Below are 9,407 nucleotides of genomic sequence, written 5' to 3'. Positions count from 1 at the left end.
AATTTACTTATTATTTTAAACAATTGTCCCTCGACACTTACGACTTATATCGCACATTTTGAACTGCGATGAGCAACAAGGCGAAGAACGTTTATTTACTTAACGTCTAAGAACATTTAATTATTTATTTTGTCGATTCTGTTTATGTTCGAAACCACCACGAACGTCACCGAATTTCGAAATGCCCGAGAAACGTCATGTTCGTATACCGGCATAAATATTTTTGTGTACAAATCCGTTGAGAAATCTTTCCATTTCAATCTTTCCTGGTTTCAGCATGAAATTCCGTGCCGTAGTTTCCGAAGACGCGCTCGTGAAGGGGTTTCTGCAAGTCGTCAGCACACTGTCGAAGGCGGACAAACAATTAATAATTAACGTGCAGCCGACCAAGATGATACTGCAGATCGAACCGGCGGCGTGCGAAGGCCAGTACGTGTGGTGCGAAATGGTCCAGGGCCGGTTCTTTTCCGAGTTCGCCATGGACGGGATCGACGCAACACACAACCAGATTTACATGGTTGCCCAGGCAAGCAGCTTCGTGCGGGCGCTTTCGTTCGCCCGTCACAGCACCGTGCGTTACCTGAAGGTGAAGCTGATTAAAACGGCCGCCACGCCGTGTCTATCGTTTGAAATGGCCGGCGATATCGACAGCAATCAGGACGTCATATACCCGAAAGTGGAGCACTCGTTACCGGTGACGATTATGCCACGCAGCGAGTGGCAACAGTTCCAACTGCCGCATACGCTTAAGTACGACATCTCGATTGAACTTCCCACGATTAAGTCACTGCGCGCTCTGCTGGAGAAGAAGAAAAATCTCGCGCCCACCATCGCGCTGTACGCCACGATGAACGGCGAGTTGTCGCTGGTGGTGGAGACGGATGTGGTAACCGTGGCCAGTCATTACCGCGACCTTGAACTCAGCCCACGCTGTGCGAGGGTTAGGCAGGAGTCGACCAAAATGTCGGAAGCCAACTGCCGAGTAGACTCGCGAAAACTGGCCGCCCTGTTCGAGACGATCTACATATCCGGTGCGGTCATGACGGCGAGCATTCGCCACGAGCAAGCGCTCATTATTAGCTTCGATATGATGCAGGCCTGTGTCCTTAACTTCATACTGCCAGCAATGAATTTCGATTAAAAAACATCCCTTTCTCAACTTGTATATACTCGTAACACTTAAATCGACAATAAAACAATATGAACCACCGAAAAAGCCATTTTCAATTTTCCCTTTTTCTTTATTTTTAACTATGAAAAGCGACTAATGTGTGTATGAAATCGTGTTTATCCGGGTTACTTCGTTCGTGATCCAACTCAGCAGGCCCTGTGGTTCTCTCTCTTTGATTGTTACACGACATGTCCGCCCTCCTAAAGCATGCTCCGAAATGCTACTTCCCTTCTGTAAGCCAGATGATGCCGAGTACCACAATGACGAAAGCCGTTTTACTATTGTTTTGCGTGTTTGTGTCTGATTTGCTGTGACCGCATTCTCTTCCGCAATCCTCCGCCACAATCCGGTCTAGAGTCACTATTCTGGCGTACCGATGCTTTTGCGTTGTTACCGCTTACTTTAGCACTTAAATTTTCTTTTATTGTAAAATTTGACATCCGTAAGACCGGCGGCGGTGAGGGTCTCTTCCGTAATTCTCTTCCTACTGCCCCCGCCATTCTTATCAACTGTAATTGGGTGGTCATCGGTATGTTTCGTTAAAATTAGTCCTCCAGTGCTCCAACCAATAAGAACCTCAAACAACGTGCCCAGCTCAGCTCGGTTAGTTCGTACCGTTTCCGTTTCTTTTTAAATGTTAGAGAGTTAGCGTCAAAGGAAGGGATAGTAGTTAGTTCATGCAGCCCTCTACTGTTTAGGTTCCTGTTTAGGTTAGTCTGCCGGGGGCAGATACGGCTCCGTTCCGTAGTTTGAGAGTAGGGTTAAGCTTAAGACGTGCCACGTTAGTAGGAGAATGGCCTTTCCAAATGTTCGTTTTCCTGTTATGCTTAGTGTATGTGCGTGCGGCGCACGTAAGTTTGTGCGATGTTCATGTTAATTTATGATACTTTTATACTTTAACTATTACTCGTGCGTGCGCTCCTGGTGCATCAGTTCCGTGTTTGCTTCCCGTCCGTCCGTCCACTGCCAACACAGAACAAGCACACCACCTTTGAATACCATAAAACTGCATAAACGATGCTGCTTTGTAGTAAATTTCGTCGTTGATTCGTTCAATTTTGGATTCCTGTTTCGTTTACTACTTCTATCAATAAAGGGATCAGAGAGCTACGTTATCATCAAATGATAATGTTCTGAGAAAAGACTAGGACCACACGGACAGTGAGGTCCATGATCGCAACACTCAAGGCATGGTTTTCAGGAACGGATTGGAAAATTGTGTGGAAAGCAAACGTAACATCCAATTATTAGTGTTTCTTGAATTGCTTTTTCCTACTGCCGATTTGCGCAAATGGAGCAGTGTTTAATGTTTGTTTGTTTTATTCATTCACTTGATTGTGATCCATCGTCGGGGTTGCGCTCGATACAAGGAAAAAGGACTGGGAATCAGCGCAACGTTAACCGTTATCGTTCTGTTCAATACAAACAAAATAAATCCATGTCCTGATTCCATGATCCATGAACTGATTTAATGTAGGACACAGTCAAATATTCGAGCAGTTTTCAATGCACATCGTCCATCGTCACACGGTCGCAGGTTGGCTTTAGTTTTACGTTGTTTTCAAACTTCACAAGCTAATTGAGTTCACCGCTTTGCGTTTTCTTCTATGGTTCGTAGTTTGCATGTTCTGCTAGGCTTCGTGTTTTGCGCTACAGTACGTTACGTTCGCTTCAAATACTTCCTAGCTTTGTCCTCCCTTTTGTCAGATGCACTCGGTTTTCTCACTCGGTTTATCTCCCGCATTCACCCGATTCCTGTTGTTTTCCGTGACTTTTTATTCGTTTGTCCAACTTTACAACATTGATTGCAACACAGAGGATTGTTCGTTTCCGTTTTGGGCATTGTTTTTTTTTGTTCTACCTATTGCGTTCGGCCACTTTTGCGTGTACGTGTGTGTGTGTTCGAAAAGCACAACTACTCTCGTCCACTTGAGGTGGTTGAGATTTTCTTAAGCACAAGCTGAACACGTTCTTGGTATACACCTTTCCCGGTTTTGTGTTTTTTTTTTGGCCAATAAATGTTCCATTTTATCTAAGCGTTACTATCTCTCGAGTTTGAACGGCAAGACGGTACACACCACCGCGCGCAGAATAGAAGAAAGCATTGCCCGATGACAAATGCAGTGATTTAGTGTGGAACGGAACGGATGATAACAACTTTTTGATAAGATTGCTAATGCTACTGCAGATGCTCGTTTGTGTGTCCGTTTTGGGTGAATGTGTTACGCTACATGTTAGGGCATTCAGTTTGTTTCCTCTCTCAAGCTCCCACCGGTGTGCCTTTTAACACATGCAGCCACCTTCCGAGTCCTGCTGGTCGCCAGAGTTCGACGGCTGGGTTTGTAGGTCGACAGCTGAAAGAGATACGGTTAGTGGGGCGAGTTCCGGTTAAGGAGCATCACTGTTGTGTGTTAGTGTTGTGAAATCTTCTTTCATCAATCTTACGAAGGATTACCAAAGGAACACAGATGGGGTTTGGGTAGATATAACTACAAAATAAAAATTACGAAAACCGTCATTTAAATTAGAACTTAAGGCTTTGTATTTATTATTCTTCTAACAACTTATTTAAAAAAAAATGTTAATAAGTAAGAATAAAGTCATTGGCCCCGGGCGAGACCCGGGGAATTTTTTCGGTTAATTCTCGTACACTTTCTTCCGCCCGTCTTGGTCCATCCAAAATATTAGTCATTTACTGAACGGATCCAATCCATTAGTTCTGTCTTGAAAGTACACAAATTGTGTTAAATCCACTCAAGTGGTTACTAATTTATTGGATTGACAAAGAAACATTTTTGTTTCTATTGCAACCATGGACCATTGGTCACAGGACCATCGCTCTTAACACAAGATTAACTGAAAAGACTCCACCCGGTTGTAGAGAAAAATAAATCCATCTGAGCTTGAAAAAGCGATCAAACAAACGGGAGCATACAGAGATACAAGTCATAAATGGTATAAAAATGAGCTACATTGTTTTATTGAGCACACGCGCAGCCACTACGTAACATTGGCCAACGCCCGCCCGTTCGACACCACAGCACCTGTAGCAATTTATCCGTTTACGTTTAGTAGCGGTATGGTCGGTAGTAGGTTCAAACATTTGAATGTCCTGTTGTGTCGGGGTCTTCCGGGGGCTTACAAATAAATATGACGGAAAACGGAGGGGAAAATATTAATATATATGTATATGTATACGACATAGAATGCACATCACGTCCGTCTAAGGATCAATTGCCGCGCGAGTAGCGTTCCGTGCTTCACTTCTTCCACCACTCCCTTCTCAGCACCGGAAGCTGGGTCAGCTGCTCTGTAGAAGCTCGCGCGCGCGTCCAACCAACCTAGTACCAGTACTTTGGGCGGTTATTGCAACAACAAAAATAAACAAAATGGAATAAGTCTCTGCAATAATGTTTTCGCCCAGCCTAAAGACAAATTAAAAGTAGAACTAGTTGCAGTAAGGTGGTAGTAATTGTGGTAGTAATAGAGTAAGCGCGGTAGCGATCATAGCAAAAAGGTGTGGTTTCGTAATTCGTTCCATTGCGCCGCGTTGCGTCGCGCGACTGCCGCTGACTGTGAGCTGATTGGGAAGCAGCAGCAGCCTCAGCATGCACAGCCACCTTCCGGGTCTTTCGTTTCGTTTGGCGAATCTTTCAGCACGACCTCTTGCACTGTGGATGGCGAGTAGGTTAGGGAAGTCGCGAGTTAAGGAAAAAAACAAAAGGAAACAAAATGGGAATAACATAAATGTGTAAAGAATAAACAACACTAAACAAAACATCAAAGAAAGGAGCATTTGCGAAAGCCCCAAAGCCTGACGAAGTGCCCGAAGGCGAGCTGAAAAATGTGTGCATGTTTGTCACGAAAAGGATACTGTCTTCCGGCGGTTTGTTCTCGGTCGAGTCCATGCCGGGCAGGGCGGCGGCCACCCTTCGGAAAAGCTAAAAAGAAACCGAAAGCGTAAGACGATCAGTCGGACGGGACGGACCGGGGGCCGTTCCGGAGCGGGCGCGCACCGTACCTGTTTGACGTTGTAACCGGCTTTCGCGCTAGTTTCGATAAACATCACGTTCAGTTCTTTTGCTTTCCGTTCACCCTCCTCCGTCGACACCTGGCGCTTGTCGGAGAGATCGGTTTTGTTGCCCACCAGCATTATGATTACGTCGCTGCCACGCTCCGTTCGCACGTCGTCGATCCATTTGGAGGTTTGGTGAAAGGAATTCGCATCTGCGGAAATGACACCGGGAAAGAAGCCAGTGAGAAATGGGCAATAAATCCGTCCCGTCAAATCAATTATCCTGCTTATACAATATACTGCAAGTGTTATAAGATACCTTTTCGTGGGTCAGAGAACGAAAACACAAAGATTCAGAATATAATGTTTGATTTTTCCGGTGGAGGCGCCCAGTGGTCCCCATCACAGATTCGAAGAATTGCCTTCGATTTCGTCCTAACCTAATCCGATGCATCCGACGGTTGGTGGTCCGTCGAACGATGCACCGAAATCGAAAACCTGCCACTTATTGACGCAGAAATCGATTGCGATATCGTCATACGGAAAACCACCGTACTAACCACCTTCGACGTTTTGTCGGTCCGGAGACGGATCGAATCCGTTACCGCAGACACCCAGGCGTGCGTAATCGCCGAATGTTCGTTGCGCATCGGAGAGCTGAGAAATTGATTTTTCGATCAAAAAGTGCATTTCGAAGCTTATTGTATGTCATTTCGCTGCTCCCTTTGTGGTGCATCTTTTGGTGGCCATAAAAATCGATGTGCGAAAGCGAAAAGGCATCGGCAAAGGAGCGTGCGTTCGGTAACGGACCGACTGAAAACTGATGATGGGGGTCTGTGGCTTCTAATGCGTGACGGATTGAGTAACGGGCTCCGTAGAGTCCGTATACACCGTTATTGATTTTGGCGCGTTTGCGACGACCAGCAACAAGCAGTCGTGAGCCGTAATGCGGTCGCAGACGGAAAGCAAAGATAAGGAATATCGCAACCGACATCAAAGAACACGGAAGAGCGATCACAAGCTTGAAGGGCCCAACACGCGGCACTTGACTGGCTAATTGCCTGTCGAGTCCACTCGATGGAGGCCTCTGGCTGGCTCGTGTCATGTGGGAACCGACGCGAACATCCTCTTTAATCCGATTCGGTATATTTTACGGTTTAAGAATACATAACTCAGCGGCGTGAGCTGGCGCGTTTGCTACTTACTTGTAATGTCGTACACAACTACGGCTACGGTTGAATCACGAATGTAGGATGGTATCAGCGAGCGGAACCGCTCCTGGCCGGCAGTGTCCCACAGCTGTAATCTGACTGTCCGATCCTCTAGATACATCGTTTTCGAGAGGAAGTCTATACCGATGGTGGCCTAGGACGGAACGAAAGAAGACGATAAGTAAGAGGGACGATAAGTCTGATTGGCTGCGTATTTCATCAACATCCGATTTCAAAGGCGTCGATTCCTCGTACGGAGACAGCACCCCGATAAGCAATTCAATCAACCGAGAAGCACCGGTAACAAATCATGCCAACACCCTTGCTATCTGTGTCTCTGGCGTCGAATTGAAGATCTCATTTCCGCTGGAGCAGCCTCCACCGCTCGAGGAAGCGCCGAAGACGATGGGATGCTGTCCGTAGACCACGTTTACGCAAGTACGCACGGGCGCCGTAACATTCTCGATGCACGCGCCTTAACGCTTCCCTTGCGCCCGTTTAGGGATCCGAACCCTGTGGGAACCATTAAGGGCCCATTTTTGGCTTATTTCGTTGCCCGTCTTCGGAAAGAGGGGCGTCGGAGCGATTGTCTTAAATGATGAAAGGAGTTCTTTCGCGCGTGTTCTACGTAAATTTGGCTCTTTAGGCCACCGCCATTGAGGGATAATACTTCCTCATCCCTGTGGCGGAAGATGAGGTAAAAGCGCGTGTCTGAGGCTCATAAAAGTGTTCATCATCCATTATGGAAGAATGCTGTGTGAAGGATCTCACCGGGACGACGGAACTCCGCACGAGACTAAACTATTCGAGGTAATTTGAGGAAAATATACGCACTTCCTTGGGACGTGCCTGTCATAAATTGTTCTCGGTGGCACACGTTGGAGGATTATTATTTGTTCTTTATGGGACTGCTCCCGGCACAATGATGCTCCCTTTCCAAGTGTGGCCAAACGGACTTCGAAATCAAAGCTAGATGAGCCTTTCAATTTGAACCATTATGATTTTACTTTACACTAAATTATAGCTTTACATTCGTTTTGCTTTTTCGCTAGAAACAGTGTTTACGCAACGCGCCTCATTCCCTGGAGGCTTGTTACAGGTTGACGACATAATTTTCTCTTCGTTTCGGACCATTTTTTTTCCTTCCACTTTGCAGCCATTCCCGAGAGTTGCCGGGAGTTGTGTTTTATCTTCCACGTACTTGGCCGCCGGGCGGCGGAAAAACATAAATTATTGCGCGGCCCCATGGTTTTTCCGTGGGTCGCCTTAAAAGCGTTCAAATAGTGCGCCTCTGGGCGACCGTTGCAGTGAAACACTCCGGCCGACGGCCTCGAGTTACAGCCGACCCGCGGGGCGGACACACCGGGAACGTGTTCCCTGTGCGGTAACACAAGCCACAAGCCGCGAGTCGCGAGTCGCGCGAGGGCGCGCAGAAGTTAAGCGATGATAAATTTGAACTTTAACAGCGTAACCCGCCCGAATCGGAACAGCCCACTTGGCTTCCGGTGGCCGCCACTTGAGAACCGTCAGGCCCCCGAGCAGCAGCAGCAGCAGCAGCAGATCGTGACTGAACTCGAAAGCCCCACTCGTCGAACTCGACCAACAGTCCAGCATCCATGACGCGCGGCCGGGGCCGGTGGTAAAGCACATAAAACGGATGCACTCTGGACGTGCATCTCCTCGTGCGGATGATGGCCTCGCCGGGGGCGGATGCCAAACAGTTTCAAACTGAATAAATAAAACGATAACACTTTAACTATCTCACGCGATGCCAGACCAGGAACGTCTGTTTTTCTCCCTCAGCCTCATAACCTCATTTCGTGGAGTTCGTCGTGATGATCCGGATGGTCCGGGTTGCAGTTTAAACCGGCCGCTGAGTCACGGAAGACTTTGACGGTGGGCGAGTTGAAGAATAAATTATTCAACACTCCCGGGGAATTCGCCCGGCCAACAGTAACAACAGTCCGACAACAGGCATTCGGACGACAATCTCGTCGTCAGCCCGGAACAAGGGATAGCGTATACGTCCGTTGTAGCCTCTAATATGTCCACCAGCAGTCCGAGATGATGAGCTTGAGCCCTTCTGGGTTATTGTGTTTCGGTTGATTTATTGCACCGAAAGCATCGACGGCCGATGGCCGGTCCTCGCTGAAGGCTCGCTGGAAACATTCATCATCTAACGCTCGGGAGCTCGGGAACGGCAAATTTGCAAACATGATTCAACGTCATGATGCCACCGAGGGCCACCGAGCGCGTCTTAAGAATGATTATTCAATGGCTTTCACCTCTGAACCAGAAGCTGGCCGGAGCAGGACTGATGTTTGGGCAATGGTCCCTTGCACTCTAGAGATAGTTTCGTAGGTTCCATTTCACTCCGTGGCCAATGCCAACAATTGGAGACACTTTTACATAAAGTAGAAAATAAAAACATTATGTCGAAGCAACTCGGCCAAGTATGCTTTCGCTTCGCTTCGCGATTCCGTTACACTTTGCCCGATCAATCATCCGCTTCGATGGCCAATTGTCGATAGAAGAGACCCGAAGAAACACTGCGCTCACGTATTTGTCATCGATTGTTGCCGTCGGACGGTCGGGTCCTTTCCGCCGCACCGGGTCCGAGAACCGGTCGTGTCCTAGAAGGTCCTTTTCATCGGATCATTTACTGCCACCAACGCCGTCGCCGTCGTTCCAGCATCTTTTGTTTGAGCCTAAGTGCCTTGCAAACACACAGAGAGCTCGTGTCACGCCTCGGTGAGCATTCGAAAGTTGGTTCTCGTGTCACCGGAAAACGGTAGAAAAAGGAGTTTAAAGCAAAACATATAACGCGATAACATGACCTTTCACGCACACGTGTGCAGAATGAAACATATTGTCTTACGTAGGCCCCCGGGGCCACGCAAAAGGTTATGTTTGGATACGGAGAACATACATCATCGAGGGTTGACGAAAAAGGAAGCGAAAGTTTTAAGGAACGAACGAACTTAATTTATTGCTGTAGCGACCTCGTCAT

The 9,407-nt window shown here is 47.4% G+C and overlaps 3 protein-coding genes across 3 annotated transcripts in view; 1 reads left to right on the top strand and 2 right to left on the bottom strand.

The window, feature by feature from the left end:
- The first annotated feature begins 277 nt into the window (after nucleotides 1-277).
- LOC128267981 (checkpoint protein HUS1) lies at nucleotides 278-1,183 on the top strand. The gene has a single exon (XM_053004963.1). The coding sequence runs from the start codon at nucleotides 278-280 to the stop codon at nucleotides 1,139-1,141; it is 864 nt and encodes a 287-aa protein (XP_052860923.1). The 3' UTR covers nucleotides 1,142-1,183.
- A 2,512-nt stretch (nucleotides 1,184-3,695) lies between these two features.
- On the bottom strand, nucleotides 3,696-8,015 carry LOC128269325 (ras-related protein Rab6). Its single transcript, XM_053006765.1, has 5 exons — nucleotides 7,971-8,015; nucleotides 6,392-6,551; nucleotides 5,193-5,398; nucleotides 5,046-5,112; nucleotides 3,696-4,842 (listed from the first exon to the last, which is right to left on the bottom strand). Exons 1-5 carry the CDS (start codon nucleotides 8,013-8,015, stop codon nucleotides 4,775-4,777), a joined length of 546 nt encoding a protein of 181 aa, XP_052862725.1. The 3' UTR covers nucleotides 3,696-4,774.
- A 1,037-nt stretch (nucleotides 8,016-9,052) lies between these two features.
- LOC128269322 (glutactin-like) overlaps nucleotides 9,053-9,407 on the bottom strand; it is a 3,513-nt gene continuing 3,158 nt past the window's right edge. Inside the window, exon 5 of the mRNA XM_053006762.1 lies at nucleotides 9,053-9,113. Coding sequence (XP_052862722.1) covers nucleotides 9,053-9,113 — 61 coding nt within the window. The remainder of the gene's footprint in view (nucleotides 9,114-9,407) is intronic.

This window comes from Anopheles cruzii, chromosome 2, assembly GCF_943734635.1.
Source record: "Anopheles cruzii chromosome 2, idAnoCruzAS_RS32_06, whole genome shotgun sequence".
NCBI classification, from domain to species: domain Eukaryota; kingdom Metazoa; phylum Arthropoda; class Insecta; order Diptera; family Culicidae; genus Anopheles; species Anopheles cruzii.
The sequence above is the reverse complement of the archived record's forward strand: the minus strand, read 5'-3'. Positions and strand labels throughout refer to the sequence as shown.

Bases quoted from the DNA above. Each gene is read 5' to 3' on its own strand.
- LOC128269325 (XM_053006765.1), bottom strand. From the start codon at position 8,015: ATGGATGCTGGACTGTTGGTCGAGTTCGACGAGTGGGGCTTTCGA. The intron at 5,113-5,192 runs GTACGGTGCGCG...GTTTCTTTTTAG, and splicing joins CCGGTTACAACGTCAAACAG to CTTTTCCGAAGGGTGGCCGC. The intron at 4,843-5,045 runs GTATCCTTTTCG...CGCCATCCACAG, and splicing joins GAACAAACCGCCGGAAGACA to TGCAAGAGGTCGTGCTGAAA.
- LOC128267981 (XM_053004963.1), top strand. From the start codon at position 278: ATGAAATTCCGTGCCGTAGTTTCCGAAGACGCGCTCGTGAAGGGGTTT.